The sequence below is a fragment of the Prionailurus bengalensis genome, chromosome A2 (assembly GCF_016509475.1).
Source record: "Prionailurus bengalensis isolate Pbe53 chromosome A2, Fcat_Pben_1.1_paternal_pri, whole genome shotgun sequence".
NCBI classification, from domain to species: Eukaryota; Metazoa; Chordata; class Mammalia; order Carnivora; family Felidae; genus Prionailurus; species Prionailurus bengalensis.
In genome coordinates, this window is record NC_057348.1 from 27812376 (window position 1) to 27838704 (window position 26329).

The window sequence follows — 26329 nt, forward strand, 5'->3', positions numbered from 1 at the left end:
TGACTGTTCCACCTACCTTATCCACATTTAAGGACCTTTGTGATTATATTGGGTCCACTCAGGATAATTCAGGATAATGTCCCTTTTTTAAAGTCAGCTATTAGCCACTCAAGTTCTATCTGCCACCTTAATTCTTTGCCATGTACCATATTTACAGGTTCTGGAAGTGAGGGCATGAGCACCCTTGGTAGACAATCATTCTACCTTTTACAGTGACTTGCTGGAAACCTCCTCTTTGGATTGGGAATCCAAGAGTAGAAGGTACTGGTACTCAGCTTTCCCCATCCACAACTCTGGCAGCACATTGTTCCACAAAGAGAACGATCAAGTGTTGTAGTGACAACATGAGAATCTGCCATGGAGTCCCAAATCTCCTTGCAGGTCTAAGAAAAGCATGGAAGAACAGAAAGACATTTCTGTGTCCAGGAGAAGAATGTTGAAAAGAATGCAGAGTAAGTGCCCTCCCTGTGTTGTGACCAGAGGCCTTGTAAGAACCATGGACACCTAGGGAGGCAGAAGACCATGACCATCAACCCTCAAAGGATGGTTGCCATGCTTGTGGGTGTCAGCATGGATGGAGTATACACCCGAGGACCAGGCAGGCAGATTACTTAATACAGCAGAGGCCAAAGAAACAACAGCCAAGGACTACATAATCCCTGTCTGCCCCACATGACATGTGGCTCACAATGGCCCCAGAGAGCAGAATGCTGAACCAAGAGGTTGTAAACCAGAACAGGGCTGAATTATAGGACTGAGCTGATTCAGATGGCACTGGGTTTGCTGACCTGAACTGGCCCTGGGCTGATGAAGTAGTCTGCTATCATGACCACGAGTTAAACCCAACTTGGGGATTAAAGAATATTTCATTTTTGTAGAGTCAAGTTGGTGATCGTGAAATTAATAACTGGGATATGGGCCACTAGTGAACCTCAGAAATAGTAAGGGATGACCTGGTATGGAGAAGAAACTGAAGACAAAGTGACTAGGGAGAACGAGACTTCAGAGCATTATATCTAATGTATTCTTTCTTGTGACTCTGAGCAGGAGCTCAGGGAAAATGTTATCCTGAAGAGTAATTTTTTTAACTAACAAGTCAGAGAGTGGAAACCCAACAAAGGCCACTTCTCTGGGCATTTCAGTTCAAGTTGTAAGTCATGAACAGGCATCTCCCATGGGGGATTCACCAAAACTAAAGTCTATTCCTTTCACTACATTCACCAGCCAACTACCCATAAATGATGGTCTTTGTCAATGAGTGAAGAAGAACACAATGTCTGATTATTAAAAAATTACTACCTAATATCATATTTAAATTACAGAATTTTGAACATTCACTATATAAAGTTTGGGAAATGCCAAAGAGTATGAAGAAAGAAAACAAGAGTGACCTATGATTCCATTATCCAGCTATAATCTCTCTCTCTCTGTCTCTCTCTCTCTCTCTTTTTAATGAGGGAGAGGGTGCATGTGTGTGCACACATGTACATGCACTTGGTGGGAGAAAGGGGCAGACAGAGAGGGAGAGAGAATCTTAAGCAGGTTCCATGTCCAGCACAGAGGTGGGGCTTAATCTCACCATGAAATCATGACCTGAGCTGAAATAGAGTCAGACACTTAGCTGACTAAGTCACCCACGTGCCCCCACAATCCTTTTTAATTACTAGAAGTATGTGTTTCCATTCTATTCTCAATCTATATGCCACTACTTTCATTCAATATTATATCCCAATATTTTACAACATTAAAATTATTATTATTTTTTAAATGTTTTTTTTTAAATTTTTTTTTCAATGTTTATTTATTTTTGGGACAGAGAGAGACAGAGCATGAACGGGGGAGGGGCAGAGAGAGAGGGAGACACAGAATCGGAAACAGGCTCCAGGCTCTGAGCCATCAGCCCAGAGCCTGACGCGGGGCTCGAACTCCCAGACCGCGAGATCGTGACCTGGCTGAAGTCGGACGCTTAACCGACTGTGCCACCCAGGCGCCCCACATTAAAATTATTTTAAAGCACTCATCCATATATATGAATACATACCATTAAAATATATTCTTCTATTTTTTTTTTTACTTTAAATTATTTCCCAGGTAGAGAGTTTTCAAATGAAATAGATAAGTTATACAAGTTTTATAGGCACATACTCTGAGGTAATGTGGAAACTATGATACCAATAACAGCATTTTTGAGCCTATAGTGGAATAGAATAGAAATATCTATTCTGGGCAGGGTGTTAACACAATTCCAAAATATGAAGGTGGATGAGGACTATTCTATCTTAGATTGATTTATCTCAGTGCTGGTGGGGCTTTCAGGGGCCACTTTTCAAACTAATTGCAGGTAGATTCCAGAAATGAGTACCAGGTCCAGAGCTGGCCTTTGTGATATGGTTCTGGAGTTACCAACAAAGTCACACTGTACCTCCAGACTAAGGCCTGATATTCCAGCTTTAAAATCCTACTCTCCTCGCATAAGGCTGTGTTAGTTTGAAAAATACTTTGTCATCTCAGGAAAGTTAACAATGTGAACTGCTCTCGTTACAATTAAGATACGGTTTCTTTCTTGAGAGGAGATTTTGACAGGAAAGAAGGTAGTACCCAAAAAGCAAGTGGAGGAATTTGCACCTGACAAAGAAAAGCCACAGAACTGAGAAACACAAAAACTAGGCTCTGAATTCCGAGGGTCAGGGAAGTAACAGATTCGGTTCTGCAAATGACTTTGAAGAACCTACTCCATCGAATAGTGGGATTTATTGGGTATGAAGAGGTAGGGAGGACAAAGGGGATTAAGACTCTTCTGGGAGTTCACAGAGGCAGCAGAGTGAAAGAGAACTGGGTAGTATGACTCCCCTGTCTGTTTTTCTCTTCCCACTCCCCTCTCCCCTTTTTTTCTTCCTTCCTTCCTTCCTTCCTTCCTTCCTTCCTTCCTTCCTTCCTTCCTTCCTTCCTTCCTTCCTTTTCTCTCTCCTCTCTTTTCCCTTCCCTTCCCTTCCCTTCCCTTCCCTTCCCTTCCCTTCCCTTCCCTTCCTCTCTCTCTCTCTCTCTCTCTCTCTCTCTCTCTCTCTCTCTCTCCCAGATGACCTCAGAAAAGTTATTAGGTTTCTCTGTGCCTCAGTTTTCTTATTCTTGGAGATAAATGTACTCACTGCTCCACCCTGCACTTGATGGATGCATGACCTCCTCAGCATGCTAAAGTCATAAACACACCATAATTTCCCTCTCCATTTGAGGATATCACCAAATGTCCCTCATTTTTCTCAAGAAGTTGAACTCAGGTGTATACCAAATTACTAATCGATGAAACCACCCAAGGTCTTCATGCTTTTGACTTTGAGATGAGACTTGAAAGAAGAAACTATGCCAGTGCTGCAGGGAAGGAAGGCAAATTGATAAAGGGCAGACACATCGTGTGGACAGCAAATGTCATAAGGAAACAAGTTGGGGCACTTATTTCAGGTTGTTACAAATGAATTCAGCCTCAGTCTTCATATCAACTGATGAGGCCAAGATTACTGGAGAAGCCAGTTGAAGGTTCATGCATGGATTTGACCTAACTGTACACATGCCTCTTCAAGATCTCTGAAGAGTTTTCTAAAAAGAACCAAAATTCTTTTAAAGGAAAAAGAAGACTCAGGAGCAAGGTTTCATTTCAGGGAAAAGGGAATATTCAATGTAAGAAGCGTTTCCAACAGGTACTGGTACAGCTGGCCTAGAAGATATTTATGGTCCATTGAGAGTTGTAAGCAAGGACTGTTTCTTTTTGAGGAAGAAAAGGCAGCAATTTTCTCTTAAATATTTTACTGTGTTATCATGACATGAATACACTATAAGGCATGCAAAAGTATTTAAGAGGTTCATTGCGCAAAACCATCTCAGAAAGGATGACCTTGGGAATTGTAGAATCATATATATATATGTATATACATATATATATAAAGGAGCTATAATAAAGTACCTAGGTGGGGACTAGTTGTTCATATTCAAAAAGCAGAGAAAATGGCTAACTTTGGAAAATGCCAATTTCCTAAACACTAAGTCTTATTAGCTGCTTAATTAGAAGTGGTGTGTCCAGGACCTATGGGCTTAGTGAAAATCTAGGATATGTCTGTTTGAGCAAATGTCTCCAAGGTCGAACAGAGATCTTGAAACTGCTTGAGATTTAGCATTGGGAGTCTAGAATAATCACTAGAAAAAAATCTAGAAAAATCACTCATCTCACTATCTTTAAGTTTTCAATTAAAATGAGGGATAATATTTGCCTCAGACCAAAGGCTTTGTAGTCAAATGGACTGCAATAAAATTTTTGCCATGAACTAGTTATAAGGTCTTGAGACAAACACACACTTGCTGTGATATTTAGCTTTAATTGAAAGGTATTAATGATATCAACCCTGCAAGGATTAAGAAAATTCAAGTAATGTATGTATAACACCTAGCACAGGGTTCAGCACATTGTAGACTCTCATTAAGTAATAATGACATTTTTATTCTATTAGTATTTTTCATTAGTCCTCTCCCTAGGAAACAGGATTAAGAATTAGAATTGTTTATCACTATTCACCTATTATTTACACCTGGAAGCAAATTCCCTTCTCCCATTTCAAAGATGGGAAACATAAAAGATATTGAGATTTAAATAACAAGTTCAGCATTAAAGAACTTGTAACAAACCACTCTATTGACCCACCATGTAGATTTTAGAGCTAGCTCTGCAGGTATAGGAGCCTTTTCTAGATTTTCTGGGTTAGAAAGAAAATCTGGCATCTCTCAACTTACTCCTCTAAATCTAGGGGACCACAACAATCTCAAAACAGTAAGGTAAAGCAATCTGAAAGTCTTGGAATAAAATTATAAACCAGAATTTCTTTTTTCCAGAAGGGATTCTGTCATTGGAAATGTTTGCAGGTCTGGACAGTGTGGGCTGCATACTTGTGGCAGCTTAAAAGTTTAATGTGGTCACAAATTATTGAACTGCTATGTCTCTGAAGGCTGTTGGCCCACAGGCAGGCATAATGACAGTCACAGGTAATGACACTAAACCTGCATGACCTCCCCTTGATGGGTCCCTTGCATTTGGAAAACGTCCTGGGTCTCCAGAGAATGTAGCTTCTGGACAGTCACCTACTTCAGCTTCCAACTTCTCACTCACTCATTCCTATCAACTTTTTAGAAGTTTCTCTGATAATAACAGAACAGTAATAATACTGCTAATAATTACATAAATAATAGCCAACATGTATTAAGCATTAACACTGCATCAGGCATTATTCTAGGGCTTTACATGTAATAAATTATTTTATTCTTCCAGCAGTCCCATCACAATCCCCATTTTACAGATGAGGAAATTGAGGTGAGAAACAACCAATCTGGATCTGGAGTCCCCAGCTTTAAGCCTGACAGTGCCTCAAAAATACAGTTAATGGGTTTATTTTCAAAATTGGAAAAAAGTATGACCACATGAACAATTGGTGTTTGGACCACCCATAAAGGATTAATGGCCCAAAGAAACAATAATCAAAACAGTGGTTCCCCTGTCCTCCAAAATTCATGGATTATTTTGTGAACATCCCTGGTGAAATTAGCAAAAATATAATGAAAAAAATTTTTAAAAAGAATGTTGGGGCTCCTGGGTGGCTCAGTCGGTTGAGCATCTGATTTCGGCTCAGGCCATGATCTTGCGGACCGTGAGCTGGAGCCTTGTGTCAGGCTCTGTGCTAACAGCTCAGAGCCTGGAGCCTGCTTCAGATTCTCTTTCTCTCTCTCTCTCTGCCCATCCCCCACTCATGCTCTGTCTATCTGTCCCTCTCTCTGTCAAAAATAAATAAACATTAAAAAAAATAAAAGAATGTAGAATCTGTATAGAAGAAACCACCTGGTCATCTTCCAGATCATTTCACTGTTAAAACTTCCACAAAACATTTGATTAGGGATGACAGGACCTAAGTCAACTGTTCGATGACATATTTCTTCTGTTACCTTCTGATTTTAAGGAGCAGGAAAAATAAATTATTATCCTCTGGATATGGAGGGCCAGGGTGAAAAAATTAAGAGGTTTTGCATTAAGTTGTACTTTATGAAAACAAATGAAGTTGTTAAGATTTAAAAAGCTCTCAAATTGCACTGTCCAATTTGGGAGCCACTAGAGTAGCCACGTGGAACTAGTCTCAATGAGATATGCTGGAAATATAAAACACATATTGGATTTCAAGGACTCATACAAAAAGAGGATGTAAATATCTCATTAATAAGGTTTTTCATTAGTTACATGATGAAATGATAACCTTTGGTTAGAGTAGGTTAAATATCGTATCATTAAATTAATTTCACCAATTTCATTTCACTAGTTTTAATGTGGCTACTGAAACATTTGTAACTTCATATTAACTCTTTTTATATTTCTGTTGGACGGTGCTTCTCTAATATACAATGTGCAAAGTACAGACTGGGAACATTGTAATAGATATGATCTGATGATAACACAGGTAAGGCTACATTTTGGGCCCACAGGCTGGGATTCCAAAAGCCAGGCTATGTTTCCAGGGCCCCGTGTGTCTTTTCTGAAGCAGGTAACTTGGAGGCCTAGTATTCTTCTCTGCTGGAATGTGACACGTGATAGATTCAAAGAACAGGTCCTGCTGCAAGCTAAGGGGTAATAAGACTCATTCATAAAGATTATTATAATTAAGTATATCATTCTTTTGTCTAAAAAATGACAGTTGATAACTGAAAGCAAAAAAAAATCCAATGCTTTGGGGCTTTAAAATTATATTAGTTTTTACCTTTCTTTCATCCTTAATTCTTACTTATTTTGCTTTTCATCTTTAACAGCGAGATCAAGTCAGGGGCACCTGCACAACTCAAATGGTTGAACATTCGACTTTGGCTCAGATCATAATCCTGCAGTTTGTGAGCAGTTTGTGAGTTTGAGCCCGCACATCAGGCTTGCTGCTGTCAGCACAGAGCCTACATTGCATCCTCTGTTCCTCTCTCTCTGCTCCTCCTCCACTTACTCTCTCTCAAAAATAAATGTTAAAAAATAATAATAACAAAAGAGACATCAAGTGAAATGTTTGGGGACTTTTTTTCTTTGAGGCCATTATAATTTTTAATGGTACAAAAGTGTCAATGCCCAGTTCATATCTCTTTTCCTCTTGCTATACTTGTCCATTTCTGTACATAATTTATTCCTCCAATAATTTTTCCTATCCTTTTCCCCTATACTTTCAACCTTCAAATAAAATAGATTTGGAAAAATTTCTTATGTGAGATAGTTTTCTTTAGTGGACCATAGTCTCCAAGGTTACTAAAATTTTTTGGACACTCTTAGTAAGCGACTGTTTATAGTTAAGTCGAGAACCTTGAATATAAACCTAATTTAAAATTTAAAAAATTGGGGCACCTGGGTGTCTCATTCGGTTAAGAGTCCAACTTTGGCTCAGGTCATGATCTCAGTCTGTGAGCTCGAGCCCTGCATCAGGCTCTATGTTGACAGTTCAGAGCCTGGAGCATGCTTCAGATTCTGTGTCCCCCTCTCTCTCTGCCCCTTCTCTCCCCACGCTCTTTCTCTCTCTGTCTCTGAAAATAAATAAACCTTAATTAAAAAAAATATATATATATAAATGATCCAATCTTCAATTACTGATGCTAGTGGAGGTCTGACTGCAGCATTGAGTGACTGAAAGCACAAGTGTGACAGAGGTATCTCAGCGAGAAGGACTTCATAGAGCAGGCACTTGCCTGCTGCATGATTTTACAGATTTCTGCTAGGATATATATGTTTGGAGAGAAGATTCACTGTGGAAGGCAGAACAGACCCTGCACAACAAAGCCTTATTGAGAAAACATGGAGTGGTCTTACTTTGATATGATGGATAGAATGGCATGTGGTTACCTTTTTGCTGCTTATTTCTCATGAATATGCAATTGAACATATTTAAATGGAGAGGAGAGTAACGCTGAGAAAACTGACACAGGGTGGCAGTCCTCAAAGCCAACGCCAGGAAAAACCATAGAGGTGGCATCCTTTGCCTTGAGGTACATCCTGTAGATACCTGTCCTCTCTTTTAAAAAAAAAATTTAATGTTTATTTTTGAGAGAGAGAGAGAGAGAGAGAGAGAGAGAGAGAACGAACAACTAGGGGAGGGGCAGAGAGAGAGACGGAGACACAGAATCCGAAGCAGGCTCCAGGCTCTGAGCTGTCAGCACAGTCTTGTATCCAATGACTTTGTGATTCTCTCTGGAGGCCCCCACCCCGCCATCACCACCATTATAATCCTGCATTCTTCTCAACATTTCATATGTGGTAATTAATCTGAACTGTATAATCCCCAAATTATTATCTTTACTAGGAAAAATGGGAAGAAATAATTTGTAACCAGATGAATACTTCTCTCCTAATCTGACATTCCTCTCTTCCAAGGGACAGGAAGATTTAAATGAGTAATAATCTGACATAGGAAAGGGTAAACCAGATGTCTACTAAATTTTCTTATCAATAAAATAGGTATCCAAAGAGAATTTTGAGATCCAACCAGGGAGAATTTGATGTCAAAGATAATTAAATTATATATTTATTTGTTGGTTATATCACATAAAGATTCTTTGAGCTAGAAGTTCTCATATTATAATACCTTTCTATGGTGACAGATGATAATCACATTTCTTATGGTGAGCCTTTCATAATGTATATAATTCTCAAATCACTCTGTCATATACCTGAAACTAATATACTATATGTTAACTATGCTTCAATTAAGCATTTAAGATTGTTTTAGGTTTTCATGAATTTAGAAGAACCCATGGAGTTCTTGTTTTATTCTTTGCAAGAGGTAACCAAATTTTCATTCCAAAATTCTCAGTCAAAAATGCATTCCTCAGTATGAAGACATCATTGAACCCAGAAGAGAAAAAGCTAATTAACTGTCTCATTGAAACATTCCTTCCTTTTTGGAGTCAACTGGGGACCCATGGACTTTGAGCCCATTGTCAAATGGTGTGTGAAAGAGATCCAAGTTCAACAATAAATATTATCAGCAATATAATAGTTTTCTCCAGCCCTCAGGGCCAAATGACCTGCATTTTAGCAAATTGATTTTGTTCATGCATTGTGTTAAGCCAAGCAATTGTTTCCTATGGCATGCTTGAACCCACAGTTGCTCTGTCTATGAAATTCATGGTTGAATTGTCCAATTGCTGATTGCTATTCCCATTTGCTTTAATAATAGTCACTTCCTTCATCAGTAATGGGTTTTATATACAGTGCACAATCACAACCATTCAATGTCACCCATAAACATTTGATGAATTGTCTAATACAGTTATGAGAGTTGCTTATTTGGGACGCAGCTAGGGTAAGCCTTACAGAGTTAATGAGATGATGTGCCATGGCATTAGGCAATGGACATTTCCCTCCCCCACATTAGCTGTATGCTCTCTTTTAACCAAGGACCCATTTATGTCATTATCATAATCTTCATCAACTTGTCAAGATAATGGAGGGCCCACTGAGTTCAGAGAAGGCCTCACATAATTCATGAAAATTTCAAGAACATAGATATAGAAAGGGTTTGGGAGCAATGGACAAATAAGATCTGCATGGAAAACAACACAGAAAGGGCTTTATAATAAAAATTTTGTCTTGGAATGGGTGGAATATGAACTCAGTTTTGAGGGAGTGGAAGGAGACTCATTCTCTGAAACTGGGAAGATACATTAGTGAACAAAATGCACAAAGACAAATCCAGGACAGAAAGCTGGAGGAAGAACAGATAATGATAATCTCAAGAGATGATAGTCGAGGTCAAAATGAAAGCAAGAGAACTCTCAAGCCTGCTTTTGGCAAATCTCACATCTGTATTTGTTACAGACACTCAAGTCTAGCTTTTTGGGTGAGACAAGTTAACTTTGACACATGACTTGTTTTGATCCACCAGACTTGCTTAGCAATCAGATGAGGTTTATAACTACTCACCATCTTTCTGATGTGCAACAAGATGAAGCTGTGTGCACATTGATTTCTGACCAATAGATCCTGTTCCATAAGTCTTCCATTAGATTAACCTCAAATGGCTGACATCACCATGTCAGAATCTTACCCAATGTAGCTACGAGTTAATAAGTTGATCCCCTGAAAATCAAGATGCGCTCTCCTTTTAAATTACCTTAGGACTAGTAGGGAATGTCAAATTCTTCTAGTTCAACACCTCATTCCCTCATATACTCATTCATTGAACAAATATTTCTTGAAGACCTCCTCTATGCCAGATTAGGTCCCTGTTCCCAAGTCTTTACAGTGCAGCTGGGAACACAGGCACTGAATACTAAACTAATAAATTATTTCAAATGTGGTAACTATTAAGAAGAAAATAAACATAATAATAGAATTTCTGCAGAGAGGATAAGAGATTATCTATCTTAGATGGGTTGGGGTGATCAATGAAAAGAACTCTTTTTTTTTTTTTTTTTTTTTAATTTTTTTTTTTCAACGTTTATTTATTTTTGGGACAGAGAGAGACAGAGCATGAACGGGGGAGGGGCAGAGAGAGAGGGAGACACAGAATCGGAAGCAGGCTCCAGGCTCTGAGCCATCAGCCCAGAGCCTGATGCGGGGCTCGAACTCCCGGACCGCGAGATCGTGACCTGGCTGAAGTCGGACGCTTAACCGACTGCGCCACCCAGGCGCCCCTGAAAAGAACTCTTCAAAGAGATGACATTTGAGCTGAGATTTGGATGAAGACATGAAGTCACTTGAGGCGAGAGGCAAAGAAAACAACATGTGCCAAAGCCCTGAGGTGGGAACAAGAATAATCTGTTTGACAAAAGCAAGTGGGGAGAGAGAATGAGATTTCAGGATGCACTGAAGATGACAAACTCCCAGGGCCATAGCGCTGTATGAGTAACCAAGGAGGTAAAACAGAGGTTGTAGAGAAGTGATGAGCATAGTGGACTAGGCAGACGATCCTGTAGAATAGTAACATTTGAGTGGTAGAAAGAAGAGGAGTAGGCCAAGAAATGGGCATATCTCAAAATCCAATGCCTTCAGTGTCCAGACACGTATCATAAACATGTGAAGCAAGGCTTGGTAAGAGACAGGGATTTGTGGGGAATGTAGGGACCTGAAGAATGTGTGACATACCTAAAAGCATTCAGACTCATTAAGAAATACTTGGCATGCAAAATAAAATACATATGAGGAGGTGAGCAGATCCCATGGACCATCAATATGCAACAATGAACTGCAGGAAAAAGTAGGAAGCAGGCTGAGAAAGAGAAAAATCAATAGAGTATGGTCTCACACAAGTCAGAGGTGAGCTATACATGTATTTCTATGAACAACACAAAAAGTTTGTTTTATTAGTCAGTGACCCAAATGCTGTAATACTAACAACAACAAGAATACCTCACACTATTTGTTACAGAACTTGCCTAACATAAAAATAAAGGTAATCATTCAATGGGTCAGATTTGTAAAGATAGGAATCATAGAACTAACTGGTCCCTCCAAGGACTGGATGTAGATGTCCACCTGAAGAATCATGGCCATCTGTGCTTTCATAGATCCAGGAAAGGGAAGCTCCACCACCCCCCCCCCCCTTCACACACACACACACACACACACACACACACACACACGGTACTAAAAACTAAAAGTTTATCACTTTCTATCAATTTGATCTATTGTTATGTGGCGCTGATATCTGGCTCCTTTTAGCCTAAAAGTTCCAAATCTCCCCTCCCCAACTCCCAGAGTCACACAGAGCATTTAATACTTTTCCCACGTACCAGCCCTTCATATATTTACAAACAGGGACTCTGTCACTGTCTTCTCTCTGCAAGTTTTCCTTTCTCTAAACAAAATATCCCCACCTTCAACTACTCCCCAGATCACTGTGTCCAGACTCTGCTATCCCAATCACCTTGCTGTGAACCCTCTCCAGTTTGTCACCATCTCTCCTAAAACAGCGCCCAGGGAGAACACCATATTCTTAGCCAATTTACAACCTAAGGTTTCTTGAGGTATCATTTTCTATTTCCACAGCAGTAGGAACACAATTACATTTTATCAAGCTCAGTCTTCTGCTGTCCCTGTTCCCTACTCCCTACCCTTCATGGCAGTTTGTTTGTTGTAGTTCCGCGACAAATGCATAATCTAGAGTGAGTGCCCCCATCAGCATAAAGAATGCTGTACTTCATCACTCTATCATTTCTGATTAAGATCATTCAGTCTAATGTACATTATCTCTTGTACCAATAATGCTTGTGCAATGCTTCATGCTGCCTGTGCCACTTTCAAGACATTATCTTATTATGTACTCAAACTATATTTTTGTATAAAAAGGAAGATGAATCTGAGAAAAAGCAGTTAAAGGTAGAGAGAAAATTGGAAATCTGACCCTTGAAAAGAGTGTTGAATGGAAACATCCAATGACCTGACTTCGAATCCAAGCTCTCCATTTACCCACCAAATGCTAAGTTTTTAAAAACAAAAGTAATGATCATAAGAAGAGAAACACCTACCTATTAATAGATGCCTAGTATGTACCAATTCCTGCAATAAGCTTTTCAAGTACAGTGTGTCATATATTTCATATAATAGTCTTTTGAACGGTATTAGCTCCATTTTAAAGATAAGAGAATTAAAAACAGAGCTTGAGTGACTTGTCCCAGGTCACAAAATTAGCAGGTGGAACTTGGGTTTAAACCTCACTCTTCTGGTGCCCGAAGTTCAATCTCTTCATAATTTCATACCACCATCTCCCTTAGTGGGTATTGTCTATATTGCATGCAACTTACTGGTTAATTGAAAAAAAGAAAAGAAGAGAACTCTTACGGTAATTCCTTCTCTTGAGATGCTTCTCCAAATAGGTAGGAGGCAGGAATATGTGCTGCCTCATCTCTGGGGCTAGAGATGCTATGAGAGCAGGCACACAAGGGCAAAAGAGTAAGGAAGGAGAGAAAGGCCACACACCAACCTCAGTGTTGGACATCGTGTCTCGAACTGGGCTGAAATGTAGCCCCATAGCTCCTGTCATGAATGCATTCAGAATATAAATAAGATTTCAAGGTGACAGTTCAGCCCAAGAAAACAGTGTTTTCAAGCACTTTTAATAACACTTTAGCAGTATTCACTTGTATATAAATCATGTGCTAATTTATTCATTAAAATAGCCTGTACTTGGCAACATTTTATTAACCTTAGTTTATGCTAATACGATCAGTACTCATATTTTTTTAAAAGGCATCTCTTTATAATTACTCCATAATTCTGATTTTCTTCCAATGCAAACTAAGCCCTTACTAACTCCAAGTCACATTCCACATCTAACGAAAATGAGTTCAAATTACAATATTATAGGATATAACTTTGAGAAAGCACAAATTTGGAAGAGAGACTATTCCCAAACCTAGCCATGCATCAGAAATCTCCTGGGCACTTTCTTATGCTCTCATAACTTCTGATTTCAGTATGCCTCTGCAATCTACTGGGTCAGACTCTCCAGGGATGGTATCTCTGGAGAAATGAGATTTGCAGCAACTGGTCCAAAAACCAGTACTTAGGGACGAGTCACTAGAGCATTTCCTCCTGCACATCCCTCCTGCAGCTCTTGGAAAAAACAGGAAGCACAGTATAGTGAGGGACATCCCAAAAGCATGATCATCAGTCACCACAAAGAATCTAATAGATCCCAGAAAAATTAATTGTAAGTCTCATAATTAACTGATGGCCCCTCAGTCTTTATTGTCAGGGTCTGGGTAGCCACTTTAATACCAGTTATTGCCAAGAAATACTATAATTTTTTAAAATGACACATAAATACAAAAAAATAAAACCCTAAAAATATAAAACCAGGTGGGGATAAACATAGGGATAGAGCCACATGATGAACAACCAAATTTTTAAAAATGTATTTTAAACATTGCTCTCCATGGTTTAGAACAGGAGCGTCAAATAGGTGACAAAAATGGCACCTCTTTCTTTGACATCTGTGGTCGACATTGTTAGCCAATCACAACATTTGTCTTTGTTTCATCCAGAAAAGCCTCAAAATCCTTTCCAACCAAGCATCTTAGGGCACCACTGCCATGTGATCATTTGGGGAAAATACTTGCCCATCACTGGCTACAACAGGTAGTTAAACTGAAATTATCTTCCAATATTTTATACCAGAATAACCCTTATAGGCGACGTACCCCACAGAGTGAGACAGACCCCTGAAATTTCTCAGGTACATGAGGTCCTAGGACCAGATCACCTTGCTACTTCATCTTTGTAGAGGTTTCACATTTCTGTGTCTGAATGGAAATTTCCAGAAGTCAATTAACTGCTAAAATGTTTATGATACATGGGCAGCACTCATTCAAACCAGTTGGTTTCAGGTAACAATAATTCAAAGTTTTGCTTTGAATAAATGTTAGGAGAGACAAGCTGAGTTCCAAAGCATCTCTAAATTAAATAGTATTTGACTAAAAAAAGATAATATATGAATCAGCTTGATTTCCATTGGTTGGCAGCACTACCGATTTTCTCCTATGGAGACTCTGGGCCATATTTCCAGGCAATATTTAGTGTCCTCGTAAATGATAGGGCAGAAATCACAAAGACACTTGGTTTCTGCCACATTTACTTTGAAAAGGAAAATCACTATGATTCATTTGTCTTTGATTCCCATAATGGTCATTCCTGGTTCCTTGGCTTCTACTGCCACTTCCCAAGTCATATGGGGTGGAATCCCACTTAAGACCATATATCCAGGGTGACATCTGGTTCATCAGCTTGATTTCATCATACTGACAGCCTCTGTGATCAAATAGTAAGATCAGAGAAAACAGACCCACCTCATCATAGACGCTGTCATTCCTGTGAAAGTCTCCAGCCTTCCTTGGAAGAACGTGGACGTGAACATGCTAAAAACGTTCAAGAGAAAAAAAAAATGAAATGTGATTATCTCCTCGTATATTTCTAGACTTGACAGTGATGCTCCTATGAAGCCCAATTACTCAACATTGGTTCCTGCTGGATTATTTTTCAGAGGGAGATGATGTTCACCTTCAGTAACTGTATCTGAAATCTGTGGAGAACAGAGAGGCACAAAACAAGAGAGAACAACTTGGCGGCATATATGAGAGTTTGAGTGAAATGCCAGAGTGTTTTATGGGGTATGTGGAATTATTCATAGTTGTCAGTCTTGGTTGTATTTAGCCAGGGCTTTCAAGTGACAGCATGGTTTAAAAGGTGACCATAGTTACTCTGAAAGTGACAAGAAATAAGAATTGGCTAAGAGAGAATTGCATTAAGTAAAAAGCAAATAAATGAAGGTATTAAAGAGTGTGCACCATGTTTTAGAATCAAGGTTTCTAAATAAAAATCATATGAAAGTAATATAAATAGTCCTTACTTATTAAAGTTTTACTTACTATGGTAAGAACACTCTGTGCTTAGCGTTTATCTCTTTTACTGCTCTGAATAATCCCATGAGGCAAGTTCTACTCTGACACCCACTTTGCAGATGAGGAAAGCTATTCCCAGGAAAGTCAAGACCCCATGGGAGGCAGCAGAGTCAGTGCAGGAATCCAGGTCTTGTGACTCTTGCTCCAATGCTCTTCATGAGTGTTTTGGTTCATTCTGTGAGGCTGATCTATTAAACAGCCCGTGTCTCCAGTCTATGAAAGCACCCTGGTAATATACATAGCAATGCTATTATGCAGAGATCATGAATCAAGGCACACTGCATATCTAATTCAATATATTCTTCAAGGCTAAACTGCCATTTGAAAGTTTTACTTTCCAAATAGCCTCTATTGTACCTCTGCTCAAGTTAAACCTCATTCCTGCCCTTGAGCTATGTTCTTGTGTTTATTACAAACCGTGTAGAGGAACGTGAAAATGAAAAGCCTAAATGCAGAGAAGCTGACAAAGAATCAAACTTTGTCCCTGATCACGCCAACCCCTTCTTGATTATGGAGTTCAGGCTCTGAGCTTCCAAAGGGCCTCTGGAGAATGGGAGATTAAGTGTCTCTGTGGCTTTGCTGCAAAAGGAGGGGGGAAATGATATGCTATTAAGGCAGAGGCAGGGAAAAAGGTGGTCCAAGGTGAATGAACACAGAGAAGCTTCATGTCAGCCCCAGAGCACATCGTCCCCAAAGAAGGATATGTTATTGCCAGAATATTCTCCAGTCAACAATGAAGGCAGTCACAGATTGCTCAGCAACTGGGGTGAGCATATACTTAAGTTACAAAGACTGTGTGAGCATAGGGAGACAAGGAGAATCAACAAATAAGGAAAAATAAATTGCAGACTACCCATGAAAGTGTTAGGAGAAAACAAAGGAGGATGTGCCCAGGCTGAAATGTGCTGAAGGACACAGGCTGGCCGACTTCAAAGTGAGACCAGAAAAGTGCCACAATGTAAGGGAATAGCCCATCTTAGAAGGAGGCTTCACTCAAACCTTGCTTCCCATACCTGCAGCTCTCCTTTCCACCTTTCTTTCTTCCCCGTTCCTTTCTTTCTTCTTGTTCTCCTTCCTTCCTTTCTTCCCTGCTCCCTTATCTTCATTTCTTCTATCCATCACTCCATCCAACCACCCACACAACATCTCCCTTGTATGTGTAATAACCAGGTATTACACAACCTTGTATGTGTAATAACCAGACCAGTGTTGTGCAAACTACCCAATGCAAACCCTGGACCCACCACTTACTAGCTGCAGCCCCTGCCTCAAAAGGGCCTATATCTCCGTGTCCTCAGCTGCAGCGAGAGTGCAACAGTCTCTACCTCACTTAGTTATTAAGAGGGATCAAAGCTAAGCCTGTGCTCAGCATGCTGCTTAGGACATAATTAGTACTCAACACATGCCACTACAGCAGTATTACTTTTATTTTTTTTTTTTTATGTATTTTCATTATCATTGTTTTTAACCTTCAGACCAAGTAGAGATCACATTCAGGGACCAGATCCCATGCTAGCAAGGAAGATATTTAAGAAGCTCCTTGAATAGGGCATCGTTCTAGTTCGTCTGCTGCTAGAGCTTGTCTCTCTTGCTTTGACTGCAGGTGCTCAAATCTGAGCATGCACCTGGGCCTGGTGAGACACCAGGGCCCCAAATGTGCATTTCTAACAAACTCACAGGTGATACTGGTGTTGCTGGTTCAGGGCCACTGTCTGAGAAGCACTTGATTAGACTGTCCATCCGTTTCTTGACCTCTTTCCTGCCAAATGCGACCAGAGGCACCACAGTCACTCACTGCTTTGTCTGCCCTATTGCATTATGGAACACCAATAAGTAAATGTTCCCCTGGCTTCCTGCACTCTGGTCATCCCTTATCCTTAGGGATATGTCTGTTGTTATGCACTAATGAAATACGACTGGCTATGAACTTATTCTTTTAGGGGAGCCTCCTGGGTCCAGGTCCATCCATACCTGCTTTTCTTTACCTTCCTTGTCTAGATTTAGTGTTCAGGGCTACTCCATAAGTTCTGTTATCACCCAGTCCTGGAAATGCCATGCTTGATCATCAGTAACCACTTGGAATGTACTGTGACACTGATGACAACAAACAGCTCACTATGTAGGTGATTCTTCCCAAGGGCACAGACCTCACTCTACCCAGCCTGATATCTTGACATAAATTCTTAAGTGACAGACTGATCTCAAGATCCTGACAACCCACTCAACTCCTCAGAAGAGGGAAATCATGATAAAGCCAGCTCAAAACCTCACTGTTGTGAAGAAATGCCACTGCCATGGCCTTCTGGTAGAATGGCACTCTGATAAAAAAAAACAAACAAAACCCTGTGGACAACACAGACACATTGGGATATTTTGACATAACCTGTCCTTGGTGAGTTCATATTGAGCCTTGGTGATCACAACTTACTTCTTGAAGTACCAGAAAAACTTCTAATTGACAAAGCACTCCAAAGTTGTGCCAGGATTTATTTTTCACTAGAGTTTAAATTTTGCTAGAGTTTCAAGCAGTTTAGCTACTTGAGTTAGAAGAATACTTCAGAAAATCCATAACCTGGTCTACACCAAAAGAGTTACCATGGTCAAGTAAAATTTCACAATGCTTATTAGCATATTAAGGTATCTGAGAAGAACCACATTATATACACTTGATTAAATATGTCCAATTGCAACCAAGAAACTTATTTAATAATGGAGATCTCAGGTCCTTATTTATAGAATATCTATTTACATTTTCTAATAGATATTCATGCAAAAATATTTATAACCAGGTGCCATTCTAGGAACCAGGAATATAGTAATTAACAAGTCCCCACCCCCATGAAGCTACATTCCAATGGGTGATGCAGACAATAAACAAGTAAATAAATATACAATTTAATTTCAGGTGAAGATAAGTGTTATGGAAAAAAATATAGTGCGCAGAGCTTAAAATTCAGAATTGGGACACTTAAAAATTTGAAGTTTGGGAAAAAAAGAAAATGGACTAAAGTTAAGGATACACTGAGGAAAGAGACAAATCAGGAGAGGGTAAATGTTAGAACTGAGTGAGGAAGGAATTTTAAGAAGGAGGGTATAATCATCAGTGTCAGTGCTGCAAACTGAGGAAATAAACACTTAGCTAAAAACATATTCAACATCATTAGTCATTAGTGAAAGCAAAGCCACACTGAGATATTGCTTCACACTCAACAGAATGGCAATTAAAAAAATAAAATAAAAAGCAAGACAATAACAACTATTGGCAAGAATATAGAGAATTAAAACCTTCATACACTTTTGGCGGGAACATAAAATGGCATCACTGCTTTGGAAAAAGAGTTCCACACTTCCTCAAAAAGTTAAACAGGGTTTTCATAGAACCCAAAATTCCATTCCTACGTATATACCCAAGAGATATGAAAACATATGGACACACAAAAAACTTGCACATGAATATTTATACAAGTATTAACCATAATAGTCAAATAGGGGAAACAACCCAAATGCCCATCAAGTAGTGAATGCATGAACAAATGTGGTATAGCCAGGTAACAGAACATGATTCAGCCATAAAAAGGAATGAAGAACTGCTAAGTCAAAGAATTATGCTAAATGAATTACAGTCCATGAGAGAAGTCATACATAAAAGGCCAGATATTGTCTGATTCCATGTATGAAATGTCCAGAATAGGCAAATCTATTGGGATAGAAAGTAAATTAGCAATTTCCAGGAAAAAAAAAAAAACAAGGAGTAAGTGCTAATGGGCATGAGGTGTCTTTTGGGGAAGATGAATATATTTTGGAATTAGATAGTCATGATGGTTGCACAACTTTGTGAATATTCTAGAAAAAACACGGAACTGTACACTTTAAAAGAGTGCATTTTATGGTATGTGGATTATACCTCAATAAATAAAGCTGTTATTTATTTTTTAAGTTTATTTACTTATTTAATTCTTTCTTTCTTTCTTTCTTTCTTTCTTTCTTTCTTTCTTTCTTTCTTTCTTTCTTTCTTTCCTTCCTTCCTTCCTTCCTTCTTTCCTTCCTTCCTTCCTTCCTTCCTTCCTTCCTTCCTTCCTTCCTTCTCTCGAGAACATGAGCAGGAGAGGGGGAGAGAGAGAGGGAGAGAGAGAATCCCAAGCAGGGTCTGCACTGTCAGCACAGAGCCTGACGTGAAGCCTGAACCCATGAAATGCAAGATCATGACCTGAGCCAAAATCAAGAGTTGGACACTCAACCTACTGAGCCACTCAGGAGCCCCAAAGCTGTTATTTAAAAAAACAAAACAAAACTGAAGTGGATTTAGGAGAGAGGAAAAGGTGAAGAAAGGGAGAGACATAAGCACAGAAAACTTTCCAAGGAAAAGGAGTCTTGCAAAGAAATCAATAGCAGTATCTGCAGAGGAGGAAGAAAATCACTCTTTGGGAAATACTGGTTTAAGTTTCCTAAGCTTACTAATTTCTACAATTATTATTATTATTATTATTATTATTATTATTATTGTTATTATCTTTAGTAGTAGAAATTGTCATTAGCATTTATTGAAAGCTCACTACATGCCAGTCTCTGGGATGATTTATATCCTTTCAGGGAAGTCTTACAATACTCCCAAGAGATGGGGCGCCTGGGTGGCTCATTAGGTTAAGTGTCTGAATTCAGCTCAGGTCATGACCTCACAGTTTGTGGGATTGAGCCCTGCAAGGAGCTCTGTGCTGACAGCTTGGAGCCTGTGGTCTCCTTCAGATTCTGTGTCTCCCTCTCACTGCCCCTCCCCTGCTCATGCCTTCTCTCTCTCTCTCTCTCTCTCTCTCTCAAAAATAAATAAACATAAAAAATACTCCCAAGAGGTAATTAATAAATACACTTATCATTTCCAGTTGACAAAATAGACCCCAAGAGGTTAAGCAACTTGCCCAAGCTCCTGCAGAGAGTGACCAAGAGCTGAAATCTGAATCCAAGACTGCCATGACACCATCTCTTAGGAGACCACCCTGCTTCTCCCAAATATTCGTACCAGATATAAGGACAACTCTTTGCTATGGCTCTCAAGCTCCATGATTTCTCAGTAATGTCTTTGATCACATCTGCAAGTCCTTTGGGCATCAAAGAATAGAAGTGGCCTTTCCCTAGATACTTTAATTCACTTAAAACGGTGTCATCTCCTGAGCTCCATTTTTACCTTATTCGTTCTTAGTTGGGAGCCATCCCCAACATAATATAAACTAAGTTGCTCAATGCCAAATCTTTTCTTCCACTCAGGTATTAAATTTAAGTAATTTGTACCAAGCAGTAGATTCACCCTTTCCTGGCTCACACACTTGAGCACATTTTAGCTTTAAAAGCCCTTTTTCTCCAAGTGTGGGAGCTGAGTTTTAATACCCTGACAACATTTTTATAAGTCCTACTTCTTTTGCACTAAGGCACTTCTCCTTCCATCCTTTTGAACACATCTACTTTACCTCATATTCACCTGAGGATGGTGGGTGTTATCATACTGGTGTCTTTTGCCCTTGTCAGAATATAGTGCAGTTTGGTTTTAAGGGATACAAGCAAGCAGAAAGGGCAGTGAAGGCTAGAGAGCTACCCTGCTCCATAACTAGGGTCCTGCGGTCACCAGCTGCTCCCGCATGAACCCCCTCCCTCAGATCAATGAGTGACCTTAGAATGCAAATCTGATTCTAAAGAATAACAAAAACCACTGCAGGTAATGGGCAGAGATACTTTTACCCTTCTAGTAAATCCACATCCTAATCCCTGAACTCGTGCATAAGTTGTTACATGGCAAAGGTGAAATTAGCTACAGAAAGATTAAGGTTGCTAACCAGTTGCCCTTAAAATAGGAAAACTATGGGTGATCTTGGATTTTCCACCTGGGCTCAGGGTGACCACAAGGATCACCTTAAAAGTGGAAGAGGGTGACCATCATCAAAATTTAAAACAATGTGTTCCAAAGAATACCATCAAGTAACTGAAAGGTCAACTCAGAGAATGGGAGAAAATTTTTGTAGATCATATATCTGATTGGGCACTATATCCAGGACACATAAAGAACTATGAAAACTTAATGAAAGACAAAATTCTAACTAAAAAACAGGCAAAGTAGGAACATTTCTCCAAAGAAGATGCATAAATGGCAGCAAGCACCTGAATAGAGCCAGTAGGCCACCCTGTTAGAAGGACTTTCCTGAGAGCCAGCCTCTTTCTCTGTCTTCCCAGGAGAGGCAGATGACAATACTTCAAATCAGCACAAGTAAGATTCCCCAGCATGAAGCATGCTACTAGTTAGGGGGCCATATAATTTATTGTCTAAAGTGGGGCTTTTAAGAGTGAAAGAAGGCACTATTCACACTGCACTGGCCTGTTTAGGACAATAGGCCTAACTCTGAGCTGTTCCAAATAAACCCAGACATACATTCACCCAAATACTAGTCGTTCAGTTGGGAAGGACAATGGAGTAGCTAGATGGATATGACATCCCCTCAACCTGCCTTATAATTTCAGCTCTGCCACTATGATACATTGGGTGACCCTGGACCATTTACGTGTTCCTCAGAAAGCCCCCCAGTTTCCTCATGTAGAAAAATAGAGACGGTAGGAGTTTCTACTTCTTAGGACTTTGGATGTGCTAATACATCTACAGCTCTGTGTGCCATTATTAGCATCAACTGTTCTCATGGGAATGGTAGCTCATGTTATAACTGATAGTAACTTAAAAATGGATGGATGAGGAGCACCTGGGTGGCTCAGTTGGTTAAGCTTATGACTCCAGCTCAGGTCATGACCCTGTGGTTGGTGAGTTCAAGTCCCACGTCAGGCTCTGTGCTGACAGCTCAGAGCCTAGAGCCTGCTTCGGATTCTATGTCTCTGACTCTCTCTGCTCCTCCCCCTCTCTGCCTCTCAAAAATAATAAACATTAATTTTTTTTAAAAAAAATGGATAGATGAATGGTGTGATAGTGCAATTGATGTCTAAGTAAAGCTAATAATAATTAAGTGATGTGTCAGTGTTATCTTTATAGAAGAGAAGTGGATTAAATTTAAGGGGTTCTCCAAAAAAGTGATGACATAACCAACATTTCCAGAGACACCAGGTGTCCCTCATTCATAACATTCAACTAACAGCCTCAGAATAATGGATGATGTATTTAGTCCCCCTTTTTGTTATCCAGATTATATAGTTAAGCTACTTGAATAGGAGGGGGTGGAGAAGCCCAGAACTTCTTTTTGAAACAAAAAAAAAGGGGGGAGGAGTTCCTAAATGGTGGAAACAGGATGTTTTGCCTTTTGGAAGTCTGGGAGGAGGAGGAGGTGGACATCGAAAATCTATAGTAATTTGGGAATTTGAATCTGTGGAGGAAGCGAAAGCAATGAAAGACTGGAGGCAAAATAATGGGAAGGGGACTGTGTTAACTCCTCATGCCCAGATGTTTCTCTCCACATGGCAGTCACTCTACTGCCATTCTTAGTAAAGGAAAATGGAAGAAGCCACTTGAAATCTAATTGTCTCTTGCTGTTCCTGTTTGGGCCTATTATGCAAACAGTAGGAAGATTTCTCATTTTGTTCTGTTTATTGCAGTAGGATTATAAACAGAAAGAGGAGGAGAGGTTCTTCCAGCACCTGCTTTCTTAATTGATAGTGATTTCCTTGCCCCCAAAAGCGAGTGGTTTTTAAACAACGTAGGTACTTTCTGCTGCGCAACATCACTGTTTTATAAACACCTCATGAAGACAGGAAAGGTGGTGGAACCAAGCAATAGCTCCCATTTCCTGCTTGGGGTGAACACTGCACGTCGGTCACCTTATATATTTCTTCCATTTGCAATCAAGGCTTTTATTTACAAAGACAAATGATAGAAAAGGCAAGTTTTCTTCCTGTGGGCCCTGTTTTTGTGAGTGATGGGTTACGAAGTTGTTCTCCTTTTTATCTGTTCATTTTGTTCTGAATTTTAGCAGAAGGGCTCCTTAAAACAAAGAACACAAGAGAAATCTCATATGATCCAGTGCTTGGCTTTAGAGATAAGCTACTCGTGCTTGTGGTGCAGAAGATGGGGGAAAAGTGATTGGCAAAACAGATGCATTGACACCTGCTCATGTTTGTTCAGTTCTCTGACCTGTACTTGTGAAAGAGAAATTGAAGAAGAACCTGACCATTATTTCTATGTTCTGAGCTTAAAGCCAAAAGGGAAAGACACATGCCCAGGCTCTCAGAGTGCAGTGACACTCTATAAAGCATGAGATTCCAGCATCTTGCTTTTATCTGACTTGAAAAGACCTTAATTTTTAGAAAATTTTAAATTTAAAGCCGTCTGGTCGCTAAAAGCTCCTTTAAACTCTCATTGTGGTTTGGAGCCATACATCATCAAAGCCATGATGCTTAGATGATGTACTGCACCCATATATCATGAGAGCACTGTCCCTCTCATGATATATTATTATAACTCACAATTGGAGCACCGCCATTGATATATGGCTTAAAAACACAATTGTTAAGCCAAAAAACTCTGCAGGGTCTCCACATATTCTGGAAGTATTTTGTTTTGTTTTTGTTTTTTTAACTGAATTGGCTTTTTTAAAAAAATTTTTTCTTAAAGTTTCTCAACTTAACTGGAGCAGTCTGGACACCTGAAAAATACTGGGTTTCTTCTGTTTCCTAAAAGGCATACCAGTTGCTTCAGCATTGCTGAAAGTCTAAAGGAAGGAACTCATTGACAGGAGGGTCAAAAACCATCACTGTGCCTGTGCCTTCTGACAGACTACCAATTTTATTCTTGAGTTGGCTGGGCCCTCAAGGTGTCCTCAAGGCCCTGTGAGCAGGAGGACTTCCAGTGACATTTATTTTGGAACTACAAACCAATACTTACCAAAGCAAGTATGGCAGAATCCATCCATAAAGAAAAAAACAGGCTTTGGGGTTGTTGATAGTTCAGAATAGGATACATTTAGAAAGGCTTGCTTCAGAACCAACCACACCTTCTGGTTTAGAGTAGAAGCAGGTTGTCAAAAACATTTTCAGGGGGTGCCTGGGTGGCTCAGTCATGATCTCAGCTGGATCTTGGCTCAGGTCAAGATCTCATGGTTGTGAGTTCAAGTCCCACATCTGGCTCTCTGCTGTTAGCACACAGCGTGTTTCAGATCTTCCGTCCCTCTGTCTCTCTGCCCTTCCTGGCTCATATTCTGTCTGTCTGTCTGTCTGTCTCTCTCTCGAAAATGAACACTTAAGATAAATAAAGAAAACTGTTCAGGAAGAAGAAAATAGGATGTATAATCACTACCCTTTAAAACGTTGACAAACTCAAGCAATATTGATAAAACCATGATAAACCATGCAAATATGATAATTTTAATGTCAATAGGGTCTGCTCATGCAACAAGACAAATGAAACTCCAGGTAGACTTGAGGACAAAAAAAAAAAAGTCTTCCCATCAATCCACACATGCAAGAGTTCTGTTTGCTGCTGAGCAGAGAGAGTACATTACTGACAATTCCAGTAAAATGATTTTCAAGAGATACAAAGAATGTTTAAGGACTTACCACCCTTGTATTTTATCAGCAGTTGTTGTAGTTGTTGTGTTTACAGTATGTATCCTTGGTAGGAAAAATTACATAGTGATCCTTCCTACGTATGACATTTCTTTCCTGTTCCTTGCCTCCCATTTCCTCCCAATTTTTAAGAGCCAGTTTAAATGCCCACCATCACCTCCTTCAGACTCACCAGGGGTCTTCTGATTCATTGTAGGCATCTCAATGACTGCTTTGTACTGTTAAGAACCATTAATTCCAGGTGCCTCTCTTCTATTCTAGGAATATTCCTGACTGTACTTTTCTCCTGATTATTTCCTTCCCCCAATCCCACATTCCATATTATGTAAATGCATGGTAGATGGATGGGTGAATGGATGGATAGATGGTTGTGTGGGTAGGGGATTACAAACTGTTCTTAATTTGTTAGGTTGTTTTAGAAAAAAAGAAAAAAAGAAACCTCATACACACAGATTCTTTTGACCACTCTTGTCTTTTCCCTCTGCTTCCACATACAAGGATATGGCCTGTGCAGAGCCATTATGATTACATCGCACATTACTTTCTTTCCCATTGCATTTTTTTTTTTTACAAAAGTGTAAGTTTGAAGGTCTTGTCTTTCCAGCTTCATATAAGTGCTTTTTAAAAACTCCTCAAATATGCTTGAGTGTCTGGAGCAAATAGCTCATCCTGAAAACAATCAGCCTTGCACGGACTGCCAAGAGGATGTATTCTTTGCTCAGCATTAACTTTAATAAGAGTTACTATGGTTCTGTCTCAGGAGAAAAGAAGAAACCCACCCTTTCTTTGGATAGCTTGTGACCTTGACAAATTAATTCTAGGATGTTCTCTTTGCTACAAAGAGTATCTAGAATATGTTTTTTTTTTTTATACACCATATCAGAACATTAATCCACAGAGTTATTCCCTCTGGGTATTTTTCTGTTGGGTATACAATAAAGGATTTGGATGCAAATGGAACAATTATGGCATTTTTCCTTGTCTTACTCATTCTGTGACAAATGCACATTGCTTTACTGTTTGCCATACACATAATTACAGTTCTTTAATTTATGTTTCAATAAAATGTATAATAATAAACGTTTACTGCTCCATGAATAAACATTCAAATGAAGCCTCTAATGGAGGTTACATGTTTCGAAGCAGCTCTGTGGCTTTCTAGAAATCTTGCCCTCTACTTAATGAGCATCATTTCCATAATCTGTGCATTATTGCTTAAGCTTCCCTTTAGGAATATTTTACAAAGCAAAAAAAAAAAAGTGAAATATTATCAGTCCAAAGGGAAAAAAATGTTAAGGGGATTAGCAACTTGTCCTGTTAAAGGGACAGGACAAGCTTTCAT

General features: G+C 39.5%; 1 protein-coding gene across 3 annotated transcripts in view; it reads right to left on the bottom strand.

Moving 5' to 3' along the window:
- Positions 1 to 26329, bottom strand: part of FHIT (fragile histidine triad diadenosine triphosphatase) — a 1429439-nt gene that overhangs the window by 166710 nt on the left and 1236400 nt on the right. For all 3 annotated transcript variants that reach the window (XM_043587808.1, XM_043587809.1, XM_043587810.1), the window contains one exon: positions 14836 to 14904. In XM_043587808.1, coding sequence (XP_043443743.1) covers positions 14836 to 14904 — 69 coding nt within the window. The remainder of the gene's footprint in view (positions 1 to 14835; positions 14905 to 26329) is intronic.